Source organism: Pseudophryne corroboree, chromosome 7, assembly GCF_028390025.1.
Source record: "Pseudophryne corroboree isolate aPseCor3 chromosome 7, aPseCor3.hap2, whole genome shotgun sequence".
NCBI lineage: Eukaryota > Metazoa > Chordata > Amphibia > Anura > Myobatrachidae > Pseudophryne > Pseudophryne corroboree.
The window spans coordinates 373,779,218-373,793,171 of record NC_086450.1 but is presented as its reverse complement, the minus strand read 5'-3'; the positions used below and the strand labels follow the sequence as shown (position 1 = coordinate 373,793,171).

At 44.8% G+C, this 13,954-nt stretch overlaps 1 protein-coding gene across 2 annotated transcripts in view; it reads left to right on the top strand.

Moving 5' to 3' along the window:
* Window positions 1–13,954, top strand: part of PDGFA (platelet derived growth factor subunit A) — a 61,498-nt gene that overhangs the window by 18,988 nt on the left and 28,556 nt on the right. For both annotated transcript variants that reach the window (XM_063934511.1, XM_063934512.1), the window contains exon 4: window positions 2,677–2,864. In XM_063934511.1, coding sequence (XP_063790581.1) covers window positions 2,677–2,864 — 188 coding nt within the window. The remainder of the gene's footprint in view (window positions 1–2,676; window positions 2,865–13,954) is intronic.

Here is a 13,954-nt window from a genome sequence, read left to right as displayed (position 1 = left end):
ACCCACACAAGTGGCTCAGGTAGTGCAGCTCATCCAGGATGGCACATCAATGCGATCTGTGGCAAGAAGGTTTGCTGTGTCTGTCAGCGTAGTGTCCAGAGCATGGAGGCGCTACCAGGAGACAGGCCAGTACATCAGGAGACGCGGAGGAGGCCGTAGGAGGGCAACAACCCAGCAGCAGGACCGCTACCTCCGCCTTTGTGCAAGGAGGAACAGGAGGAGCACTGCCAGAGCCCTGCAAAATAACCTCCAGCAAGCCACAAATGTGCATGTGTCTACTCAAACGATCAGAAACAGACTCCATGAGGGTGGTATGAGGGCTCGACGTCCACAGGTGGGGGTTGTGCTTACAGCCCAACACCGTGCAGGACGTTTGGCATTTGCCAGAGAACACCAAGATTGGCAAATTCGCCACTGGCGCCCTGGGCTCTTCACAGATGAAAGCAGGTTCTCACTGAGCACATGTGACAGACGTGACAGAGTCTGGAGACGCCAAGGAGAACATTCTGCTGCCTGCAACATCCTCCAGCATGACCGGTTTGGCAGTGGGTCAGTGATGGTGTGGGGTGGCATTTCTTTGGGGGGCCGCACAGCCCTCCATGTGCTCCCCAGAGGTAGCCTGACTGCCATTAGGTACCGAGATGAGATCCTCAGACCCCTTGTGAGACCATATGCTGGTGCGGTTGGCCCTGGGTTCCTCCTAATGCAAGACAATGCTAGACCTCATGTGGCTGGAGTGTGTCAGCAGTTCCTGCAAGACGAAGGCATTGATGCTATGGACTGGCCCGCCCATTCCCCAGACCTGAATCCAATTGAGCACATCTGGGACATCATGTCTCGCTCCATCCACCAACGCCACGTTGCACCACAGACTGTCCAGGAGTTGGCGGATGCTTTAGTCCAGGTCTGGGAGGAGATCCCTCAGGAGACCATCCACCACCTCATCAGGAGCATGCCCAGGCATTGTAGGGAGGTCATACAGGCACGTGGAGGCCACACACACTACTGAGCCTCATTTTGACTTGTTCTAAGGACATTACATCAAAGTTGGATCAGCCTGTAGTGTGTTTTTCCACTTTAATTTTGAGTGTGACTCCAAATCCAGACCTCCATGGGTTAATAAATTTGATTTCCATTGATAATTTTTGTGTGATTTTGTTGTCAGCACATTCAACTATGTAAAGAACAAAGTATTTAATAAGAATATTTCATTCATTCAGATCTAGGATGTGTTATTTTAGTGTTCCCTTTATTTTTTTGAGCAGTGTATATATATCTGCATGCAAGTTAGCCACATGTTGTGCAGGTAAAATTAATTTTAGAGGGTGGTATTCCTATTTGCTCAGCAGGCTGTGCCCTGACATATGCAAAGTGTCTTGAAGCTAAATAAAAACAATTCAACCTTTTGTTATGAGTGGTGAATTGCCCCATCCACATAGTAATCACCGAAACAATCATGGAATGTATCTAAATCTTTATATATTACTCATCTCTGACTATTAATGGCATGCCAAATGACTCTGAGACAGTTGCTGCGATACAGTTTTTAGTCACACTTTAAAGATGAAGCAAAGTCACTGTTTAACATTAACATATCAAAAGCTATTGCTGAGCTGTACAGTATAATATACATTAAATAACTGGAGTATTTATACTTAACTAAACATGTCCAAAAAGCTCTCTCCCTCTCTCTCTCTCTCTCTCTTACTCCTTGGCAGCAGGTTGTCCTTTTAGGGAGGAGCTGCAGCTATAACAGAGCAGACACTGGTGAGGGGTGGGAGTCGGCAATCTGCAAAAGTGCAGCTGCGCACATCACTGATTACGGTACCACATTTTTCAGTAAGATTCTGCTGTGCCGCTGATTGAATACTCCCATTTTATCTCCTCTATGGCAACTGAATGTGAACAAAAAATTGGCTCAGTTTTGCACCAATGTAGAACCTGGAACGCTTCAAGCCTAGGCTTAATTATTGGGAAGAAGCATCTGCAAACTATAAGTGTGCCTATTGCTGTAGAGAGGCAAAATAATCTCCATAGGTGCACAGGACTAGAGTGTATAGTTACATTTCATTAGGATTAGGATAGTTTCCCTTTATCTGCTTTTGATATAAATTACTAGTGTGTAGGGATACTGGGATAATGTAATTCTCTGCTGATGTAGACCATGGAGGCTTAAAAAAAGGTCACTCCAATAAAAGATATCCTGTTTCTAAACTGCCCTGCAAAATAAGGTGCACCACCGGTGGGCCTGCCCTGTGCAGAAATGTACTGGATGCATTTGTAAAGTCGCATGTAATGGCAGTGATGCAACAGCAGCTCAAATAACTGCTTGGTCAGCTCTTTTGAGTTGTGTCAGATCCCATTTCAAAATGGGAGGGGCCTCTGCCTGTCATGGAATGGGAAGGTAGTACTAGGAATGGTATGCTAGGCGACAACAAGCAATATATTTTCACGTAACGGGTATTATTTTAAAATGCAATTTTTTTTTTTTTAGAGTTTAGTGGTCCTTTTTAAATTATAATTTTTTCTTTCCAGTGAGGCGGTGGTGCACCGGTCGGTTTCAATTCAGAAATGAACTGTTCATGTGTTCATGAATACACTGCATTAGTATTCAATTATAAATAGTTTTGACATATTCTGTTTATTTATTCATCCATTCTCTCTTCATCTTTACAGAAGAAGCTGTCCCTGCGGTTTGCAAAACAAGGACTGTTATTTACGAGATACCTCGTAGCCAAATTGACCCAACATCTGCAAACTTTCTGATATGGCCGCCTTGTGTGGAGGTGAAACGATGCACAGGCTGCTGTAATACCAGCAGTGTTAAATGCCAACCATCAAGGATACACCACCGGAGTGTCAAGGTAAACAAATAAGCTGTGGCTTTTTGTTATATTCCCCACATCCTGTATTATTGAAATCAGTGGGCTCACTGTTGGCTTGGTACATTATGTGTGACCTTTTTTGATGGCTTGCTTCCCTTTATAGGCTAAATGCTCCCAATGGTAGCTGTGTCATTTCTATTGGTTAATTCCACCAACCTGGGGTCCTTTTTGGTAATGTTTTTACCTATGTCCATTTGATGTGTTAGAATCTTGCTTTTGCTAGTGACGTGCCATCTACAGTATATTCTAGTGTCTTGTGTAACCTGGACCATACCATCAATGCTGGTTTGACTTGTGGGGCTGATACCCTTTTCTGATATTCTTGCCTACTTATCGCTGTAAAGAATGTTCTTGACAAATGCTAGCTAGAAGTGGATTGGTTACTATGGGCAACTTCTCCGCTCTTTAGAAGGCTTCATACATTCACCCTAGACACCAAGTCAATTTTCCCTATAGATTGGAAGCTTGCGAGCAAGGCCTTCCTACCTCTGCAGTATGTCTGTCTGTTATTACCCAGTTTGGTTCTATTACTTACTATTGTTCCCATAGTAAAGAAAATATGCAAAAATACATGGTATTCACGCCCGAACGGAGCAACAATTGAATCGCTCTAAGTTGGTTTGATATATTGGTATGTTTCTCTTTCTGGTTTCCTTGCCTCATATATTGATTGCATCTTATTCTTAGTTCATCTCTTTTTTTTTTTTATTGGTTCAAAGTAAATGTCCATCTCTGTATATGAAATGCTTAGACCTTTAGGATTCTTGAATATGAAGGATTATTCATTCAACTACCTGCTGCTTGTTTGTCATTGGAAAACTGCTTGTGAGTCGCCCAAGAAATGCAACTTCCAGGGATTGTTGATTCCTATGAGAACCGCACGTACATGTTCACACTAAACCGTGGCTAAATCTCAACCTTGGCACAAATGATGATGAGAGAGAGCCCTGCTTTTCAGGGGTGGCTGTTATATGTTGTGAACAACGTGGTACTTGGATCAAACACCAACCTTTACTGGCTTATGCACTGATAGATAGGAAAACTTCTCTCTCTGAGATCCAGAAATATAGATGTGTGATTGCGTGAATCATCTGTATATTGTAATACTATTATTTTTCATACAGTAATTGCCCCGGCATATAAGAGCAGACAGCTGTCAGATGCATTCTTGTAGAGTAGACCTCCAAGCCCTCACCTGCGGCCTTACTGATAGCAATAAGCTGAGTGGTTGCTATGGACAACTTCTAACCCCACACAGATAAGGCCCCGATTAATTGATTGATTGAACAAATTTTATATATATATATATATATATATATATATATATTAGCAGCATAACTTCTTTTCAATTCCTTTACTTCATGGTTCTGACACAGAACAATTCTCTCACTGTTCTGCAAGCTCTACTACTGTATGCAGATCTTGTGGTGTTTAACTGGCTCTCGAGAGGCTGTTTAATGTCATTCTTAGGAGTTGAATTTTCAAAACCTTGGAATAATTTCACACTCATGAGACATGTCCCTCCGTATAATATCTATCACTGTGTGCTGGAGCGGATATGTGAAAATGGAACAATCTGCCACTAATTTCTCCTTGTAAAGTTAAAGGACAGAAGGTCAGAGTGGATGTGAGGAGACGAGGCGTTTAACACTTGAAATTGGAAGCACACCACCCCTTCGCCCGCCGATTTAGACAATGGAGCACAGTGTACGGTTACACCGCAACGCCTGCCTCTCTTGTGGGGGCTTTATACAGTTGACAAGCAGAATTTTCTAAATGTGGACTTGGTACTTGGATGGCTTTGTGTGGCGTCATTTAGCAAATTGTACGGGAGGGTCACACAGGATGTGGTGGAAAGTGTTAAACACTGGTGGACGGCTCTCAGTATTCCTGGAATGTTTTTGAGCCTTTCGACTGTTTGCACAATGTCTAGTTTTATAAAGACTTCCCTTTTATTAAAATAGAGGCCTTTCTTTCGATGGAGCGACAAGGTACTGAGATCATGGCACAGGGAGCTGGCTGTGTGCACACACGCACATCCAGAGATCAATAAATGATAAAGCCTGCTGACCAGACAAGGGCATCCAGCTAAATATTTCACTTCCAGTTGGCATCCTTCATTTTTCCTTCAAAGTCTAATTACAGAGTCGCTTGGTAACTTTATATAACGAAACAAACTTATTATAAATAACTGCTAGTGTCCTTGGAGGGAGCAGGGAGATGCATTAGGATGTTTAGAGGAATATTGCATACCATGTAAAATACAGTTATTCACCTTCCTATCCCCATGGATTCTGACTGGTAATTATACTATTTATATAAGCTTCTAGTTGTTTTCCAGTAAGATCCACACACACGTTGCGTAATGTGCAGTAATGGTCAGAGAGCAGCAGATTTTGCAGTAGCATACATGACTATGGGCCTAGTTCAGGGTTGATCGATTAATCTTTCTCTAATGGGCAAAACCATGTGCAGTGCAGGTGGGGCAGATGTAACATGTGCAGAGAGAGTTAGATTTGGGTGGGGTGTGTTCAAACTGTAATCTAAATTGTAGTGCAAAAATAAAGCAGCCAGTATTTACCCTGCACAGAAACAAAGGGTGTGGTATGGAAGGTAGATAGTAACTAGGTCGACAGTGTCTAGGTGGACAGTGTCTAGGTCGACAGTAACTAGGTGGACAGGGTCTGTAGGTCGACAGGGTCTTTAGGTCGTCAGGGTCTAGGTCGACAGGTTAAAAGGTCGACATGAGTTTTTTAATGTTTTTTTTGGTGTCGTTTTCTTCGTAGAGTGATCGGGAACCCCAATTAGTGCACCGTGTCCCCTCGCATGGCGAGCTTCGCTCGCCATGCTTTGGGCAAGGTGCCTCGCTCCACTACCGCTTCGCTCGGCACAGATTACCGTTCCAATCATAGTCCACGTGGATCGTTAAGTATGAAAAGGTTAAAAAAAAAATTGTGAAAAACTCATGTCGACCTTTTGACATGTCGACCTAGAGACCCTGTCGACCTAGTTACTGACGACCAGTAATGGTCGACCTAGATAGTGTCGACCTAGTTACTGTCGACCTAGAGACTGGATCCCGAAACAAAATAACCCATCCAAATATAACTCTCTCTGCACATGTTATATCTGCCCCACCTGCAGTGCACATGGTTTTGCCCATTAGAGAAAGATTTTGCTTTTGCGATCAACCCTGCATTAGGCCTATGGGTGAGGTATTGCTGTGTTTATGCACTGATCAGGCTGCACCACCTCACGCCTCAGCGATAACCTCAGTTCCTTGCTGGACCGATCGGCTACACCTTGGTTCAACTTACAGATGGGATGGTGACACGTGCATTATAAAGGGGTTCACTACGATCTGCCGGGAGGTAGTGAACCCCTTTATAATGCACGTGTCACCATCCCATCGGGAGGCCGGCCGCCGGCTTACCGACAGTGTGGCGAGCGCAAATGAGCCCCTTGCGGGCTCACTGCGCTCGCCATGCTACGCGCGCAACACTATTTTATTCTCCCTCCAGGGGGGTCGTGGACCCCCACGAGGGAGAACAAGTGTCGGTATGCCGGCTGTCGGGCTCCCGGCACCGGTATGCTGGTCGCCGGGAGCCCGACCGCCGGCATACTGAAGACCACCATTATAAAGATGTAACAAAATATAGAAATCGTTACTTTTTATGACTAGAAAAAATGGCTAGAAAACAGCTATAAATTAACCAATGAAACACAAATAAGCAGAAATAAATAGAAACCAATCACCAAGTCCCTTTTAAAGGACCCTAGTGCACATTACAGAATAATAGCACATGGTTAATATTAATGCTGCATGTTTGCTCATGTCCATTGTGTCAGTAAATATCCTGCTGCTGTAATATGTCAGGTCAAAACTCGGAGATAAAACTGTGTGCATGTGTATTTAATGTATTCTATGTTGAAAAAATTATAAGCCATAAAAGAGTACTTATCCTTTTTTCATCTCAATGATTTACTGTTTCCATACAATAGTGTAGCGACAGCTAAATCGCTAGATGTTTGCAGATTATGGGGTATATGCAATTAGCGGCGAATCGCGGCAAATTATCGGCCGTTTTTCAACTCGACACAATTCGACAGGCTAATTTCGGCAAGTGGGTGCCGAAATTGACCATATGCAATAAAAAACGGATTCGACAGTCCCGCTGCCGAAAAACGGCCGATTTGACGGATTTGTTCCGTTTTTATAAAAACGTGTAAAAACGGGAAAAAACTCGGAAAAAAATGGCGTGGGGTCCCCCCTCCAAAGCATAACCAGCCTCGGGCTCTTCGAGCTGGTCCTGGTTCTAAAAATCCGGGGGGAAAATGGACAGGGGATCCCCCGTATTTTTAAAACCGGCACCGGGCTCTGCGCCTGGTGCTGGTGCAAAAAATACGGGGGACAAAAAGAGTAGGGGTACCCCGTATTTTTTACACCAGCATCGGGCTCCACTAGCTGGACAGATAATGCCACAGCCGAGGGTCACTTTTATACAGCGCCCTGCGGCCGTGGCATTAAATATCCAACTAGTCACCCCTGGCCGGGGTACCCTGGGGGAGTGGGGACCCCTTCAATCAAGGGGTCCCCCCCCAGCCACCCAAGGGCCAGGGGTGAAGCCCGAGGCTGTCCCCCCCATCCAAGGGCTGCGGATGGGAGGCTGATAGCCTTGAGAAAATGTATAGAATATTGTTTTTTCCTGTAGTACTACAAGTCCCAGCAAGCCTCCCCCGCAAGCTGGTACTTGGAGAACCACAAGTACCAGCATGCGGGGGGGGGGGGAAACGGGCCCGCTGGTACCTGTAGTTCTACTGGAAAAAAAATACCCAAATAAAAACAGGAGACACACACCTTGAGAGTAAAACTTTATTACACACCTGCCGACACACACATACTTACCTATGTTGACCCGCCGACTGCCACGTCTCCTGATCCGACGATCCGGGGTACCTGTGAATCAAATTATACTCACCTCAATCCAGTGTCCAGATATAAATCCACGTACTTGGCAAAAAAACAAACCGCATTTACCCGAACCACGGACTGAAAGGGGTCCCATGTTTACACATCAGACCCCTTTCCCCGAATGCCGGGACACCACGTGACTGCTGTCACCGAGGTCCCTTCAGCCAATCAGGAAGCGCTACTTCGTTGCACTCACCTGATTGGCTGTATGCGCGTGTGACCTCAGACAGTGTATCGCACAGCTCCCTCCATTACTTTCAATGGTGGGAACTTTGCCGTCAGCGGTGGGGTTACCCGCGGTCAGCCGCTGACCGCGGGTGACCTCACCGCTGACGCAAAGTTCCCACCATTGAGTATAATGGAGAGGCTTTGCGAGGCGCTGTCTGACAGCTCAGACGTCCAGCCAATCAGCAGAGTGCCAGGACGTTGCGCTCGCTGATTGGCTGAAGGGACCTCGGTGACAGCAGTCACGTGGTGTCCCGGCATTCGGGGAAAGGGGGATTTTTAGAACCAGGACCGGCTCGAAGAGCCCGAGGCTGGTTATGCTTTGGAGGGGGGACCCCACGCCATTTTTTTCCGGGATTTTACCATTCCATCAAAAAAATATATAATATTTTAAAAAATATATAAATAATACTTGTGCCTCCCAAAAAGACAAACCAAGTACCTAATCCCTTCTAATATAAATAGATATGCTATTACCAATAAAAAAAACACCCAAAAAAACATGTTTTAATTTTTTTTTATTAGTTTCACCCACCAAAGTGTGGCGGATTGAAAATGACGAATTTACTGTCTAAAAGCACTGTTGTCGAATTTCCAAACTTCAATTGAATATACTTTTGTCGAATTGCCGCATTTGTACCATTGCAGAAAAGTCGAATTTGACAAAAGTCGAATTTCAAAAAGTCGAATTTGGAAAGTCCGTTTTTTTGACGGAAAGTACTGTATTGCATTGTCGATTTTTTTTTTTGGGCGAAAAAGTCCAGTTTTTCGACAATTTCGGGAATTCGACCGCAATTGCATATACCCCTATGTAGGAAAGTGTTTTTTCTCAATGTTCATTTTAGGGCCCAGGCTTATCAAGCCTTGGAGAGTGCAAAATTGCACGGTGATAAAGTACCAGCCAATCAGCTCCTAACTTCCATGTTACAGGCTGTTTGAAAAATGACAGTTAGGTGCTGATTGGCTGGTACTTTATCAGTGTCCAAGGCTTGATAATCTTCCCCCTAAATCACCTATAGATGTTTCCTGAAGTGTGTCTGATGAGCGAATATCGGACATCTTGCTTTTACATTAACTACTCCTTAGGTGATGATTAAATGCAGCCCCCAATTTGTTTCCTAATTTACTCCTACGGGTTGTCCACATGCCACCCAAAATTAGCTCATTGACCTTTCCAGACTCTTCTGTCTTGTGAATATTTCTCTAGTTCTCCATGTCCTCATCCTGCCACCACTCATACAGCGATGATCATACAGCAATGATTCAGTCTCCAAATGCCCTGTCTGTGACTGCCCACGTCTGATGAAGTCAGATGATGCCAAACTTGCTCTTTTGATGCAGACTTCATTCTGGATGGTTGCTGTGATTAATGTTTGAGACATTCTGAATTATATTTATGGTACTACATCATTTCCACATCAGTTAGGTCTCGTAGAGCCAGAATACCACATCTTATTGTACATTCATGAGTTGTGAAGCATGGGTTATGATTAACTTCAGAAAGGCATTTTTGGTTTTTCAAATAGTTCTCCTGTCCTTGAAACTAGGACTTTTGATGGTTCCTGGTTAGCAGATGTGGGTTGCAGAACCCAGCATGTCTTGAATGATTACATCACTGTTGAAAAACAAGCGGTATTTACTGGGCTTGGCAAATGAAATCATTATGGATGTACATTGTTACAAAGCATACTGTATTTGAAACTGTTATGTAGCTATTGCAATGTTGTTATTTTTCCATACTTTTCACCTGCTTATTTCTGCCAAGTTGCATAAAGTTGATTTTGTTGCATTTTGTATACATATTTTTGTTTTGGTGGTATTATTATTACTTTTTCTGTAAGGGGATGTAAAGCAGCACTTTTACATATTTTTGAGGCCATCCAGTTAGGTGCTGCCATCCTTGCAAGTTCTCTATTACCGAGTACCTGCAATGGGGGTGATTTATCAAAGCGTGGAGAGAGATAAAGTACCAGCCAGGTCAACTTACATCTGTCATTTTGAAGGCTGCGCTACAAAAATGGCAGTAAGGCAGTTAGCTGGTTGGCCTGTACTATGGGGGTAATTCCAAGTTGATCGCAGCAGGATTTTTGTTAGCAATTGGGCAAAACCATGTGCACTGCAGGGGAGGCAGATATAACATGTGCAGATAGAGTTAGATTTGGGTGTGGTGAGTTCAATCTGCAACCTAAATTGCAGTGTAAAAATAAAGCAGCCAGTATTTACCCTGCACAGAAATAAAATAACCCACCCAAATCTAACTCTTTCTGCACATGTTATATCTGCCTCCCCTGCAGTGCACATGGTTTTGCCCAATTGCTATCAAAAATCCTGCTGCGATCAACTTGGAATTACCCCCTATATCTCTCTCCAAGATCTGATGAATCTCCCCCTGAGCCTAAAGGTGGTGCAGCAGGTGAGTGGGGTGTTGTCATTAGAGGACATCCAATTGTAAGTACATTACAGGTGAGATGAACCAAACCTTTGAGTAAAACGAACTGGAGATTTTACCCATAGCAACTAATCAGCTATCTGCAGTAGGGATGGTGTAATGGTTAGCATTACTACAGCACCTCACAGCACTGAGGTCATGGCTTCAATTCCCACCACAGCACTAACTGTGTGGAGTTTGTATATTCTCCCCATGTTTGCGCGGGTTTCCTCTGGGTTCTCCAGTTTCGTCCAACAATCCAAAAATATACTGGCTCCCAACAAAAATTAACCCTAGTGTGTAAGTGTCAACTGAATATGCTACACTAAATAAGAAACTGTTTATAAATAAGTGTGTGTGTGTTTACATGGGCAGGCTAGTTGGGCCAAGTTGTTCTTATCTGCTGCCAAATTCTATGTTTCTGTGTTAACTGTCATTTTATATACTCTGCTAGATAATTGGTTGCTATGGGCAACTTCACAACTTTATGATGTCTTTATCCCATGCCAAATGCAATGTACAGGAATAATGTGTAAAAAGCTATATGAACAAAGCTTAAATTGGTCTCAACCATAAATTTAACAAAGTTAATTTTATTTGGTCTTAATCTGTAAGCTAAAATAGAGATTGGGGATGGTTGTACTATAAAAAGATAATTATATGCCCCTAAAGAACTGTCCTAATTTAACTTAGACTGTAGACATTTATGCATTCTTCCTTTATTTGTCAATTTAATTCAGGTTATTACATGTTTTAAGGTGAACGTGAACTGTAAGGGTTAAGTAATTAAAAGAAAGAGTGGAAACAGTACAGTCCGGTACAGCTTTCTGCAAGACATAGGTAGGAGAAAGTTCCTACATGCAAATATAATATGTCCCCTCTCTGTTCCCTTACCCTGCATCTCTATGTTATTTCATATTCATGGCAATCTAAAAAACGGGATCCTGACGTTGGTATGGTAACCGGCGATATCTCAACAGCCGGTCACCCATACCCAACCCATCACTGGTTTCTGAAACCCATGTATTATGGGTGCAGCATAATTCTGAGGAATTTATCAGTTGGTTGCTAGTCCATTCCATTCTTCTTTGATGTTGCCTAAACCATGAGTTGCTGGTTACAGCACTGGGAGATTATTCTTTGGCACCCAAGGTAAAAATGACATTGGTTGTTCCCCTTAATATCACCCCTGTCCCTGTTTTGTTCATTGATTAATTCATTTATTTAAAGGTGAATTTTTTTTTAATCGGACGCTGATACTCATCAGTGAGCAACCTTGGGTGGCACCAGCTCCTGAAATACAACCTATTTATCTTGAATGGAAGTATAGTAGATGTGCCAGTGCGCTCCTACACAGGAGATATGGGGCCTAATTCTGTGTTGATCGCAGCAGCAATTTTGTTAGCAATTGGGCAAAACCATTTGCACTGCAGGGGGGGCAGATATAACATGTGCAGAGAGAGTTAAATTTAGGTGGGGTGTATTCAAACTGAAATCTAAATTGCAGTGTAAAAATAAAGCAGACAGTATTTTCCCTGCACAGAAACAAAATAACCCACCCAAATCTAACTCTCTCTGCAAATGTTATATCTGCCCCCCCCTCCAGTGCACATGGTTTTGCCCATTTGCTAACAAATTTGCTGCTGCGATCAACTCTGCTGGAAGTCAGAGGTTTGCTTTCAGTCAATGAATGTTACTGTGCAAACTCACTGGGATTATTGGCTTTCCATTAAACAGCAAGGTAATCAGTTACATACTCATGTGCAATCACCCCAATCCCACCATGCTGATGTGCACTCACCCCAATCCCACCGTGCTGATGTGCACTCACCCCAATCCCACCATGCTGATGTGCACTCACTCCAATCCCACCATGCTGATGTGCACTCACCCCAATCCCACCATGCTGATGTGCACTCACCCCGATCCCACCATGCTGATGTGTACTCACCCCGATCCCACCATGCTGATGTGCACTCACCCCAATCCCACCATGCTGATGTGCAATCACCTCAATCCCACCATGCTGATGTGCAATCACCCCAATCCCACCATGCTGATGTGCACTCACCCCAATCCCACCATGCTGATGTGCACTCACTCCAATCCCACCATGCTGATGTGCACTCACCCCAATCCCACCATGCTGATGTGCACTCACCCCAATCCCACCATGCTGATGTGCACTCACCCCAATCCCACCTTGATGATGTGCACTCACCCCAATCACACCTTGATGATGTGCACTCACCCCAATCCCACCATGATGATGTGCACTCACCCCAATCCCACCATGATGATGTGCACTCACCCCAATCCCACCATGATGATGTGCACTCACTCCAATCCCACCATGCTGATGTGCACTCACTCCAATCCCACCATGCTGATGTGCACTCACCCCAATCCCACCATGCTGATGTGCACTCACCCCAATCCCACCATGCTGATGTGCACTCACCCCAATCCCACCATGCTGATGTGCACTCACCCCAATCCCACCATGCTGATGTGCAATCACCCCAATCCCACCATGCTGATGTACACTCACCCCAATCCCACCATGCTGATGTGTAATCTCCCCAATCCCACCATGCTGATGTGCAATCACCCCAATCCATACTTTCTGACTTCTTGGCTGCTCTCTCCGGAAGAAAGCAGCCAGGTCAGCTCAGCAGAGGGGCACGGCAGGGCAATGATGAGCATAGGGAGCGGGGTAGAGGCGGAGTGGGGCGGAGGCGTACCGGGGCGGGGTTGCCGCGCCACGTCATTTAAGACATGCTCCCCCTCTGTAATACCAATATTATTGACATTATACTGCAGGGGGGCGTGGCTATGATGAAGCAATTCAACAAGAATCGCGCCATCGACTGCCCGGACAACCAACTTTACTCACTATTTGGGTGACCGGGCAGGGGGGACCACAAAAACCGGGAGACTTGCTTGCTCTTCCTGGGGGCCGGGAGGGTTACCCGATTTTTGTGAGCCTCCCTGCCATTCCGGGAGAGTAGGCAAGTATGCCCCAATCCCACCATGCTGATGTGAAATCATCCCAATCTCAGCATGCTGATGTGAAAGCACCCCAATCTTAGCATGCTGATGTCTAAGCACCCCAATCCCGCCATGCTGATGTGCAGTCACCCCAATCCCGCCATGCTGATGTGCACTCACCCCAATCCCACCATGCTGATGTGCACTCACCCCAATCCCACCATGCTGATATGCACTCATCCCAATCCCACCATGCTGATGTGCAATCACTCCAATCCCACCATGCTGATGTGCACTCACTCCAATCCCCCCATGCTGATGTGCAATCACCCCAATCCCACCATGCTGATGTGCACTCACTCCAATCCCACCATGCTGATGTGCAATCACTCCAATCCCACCATGCTGATGTGCACTCACCCCAATCCCACCATGCTGATGTGCAATCACCTC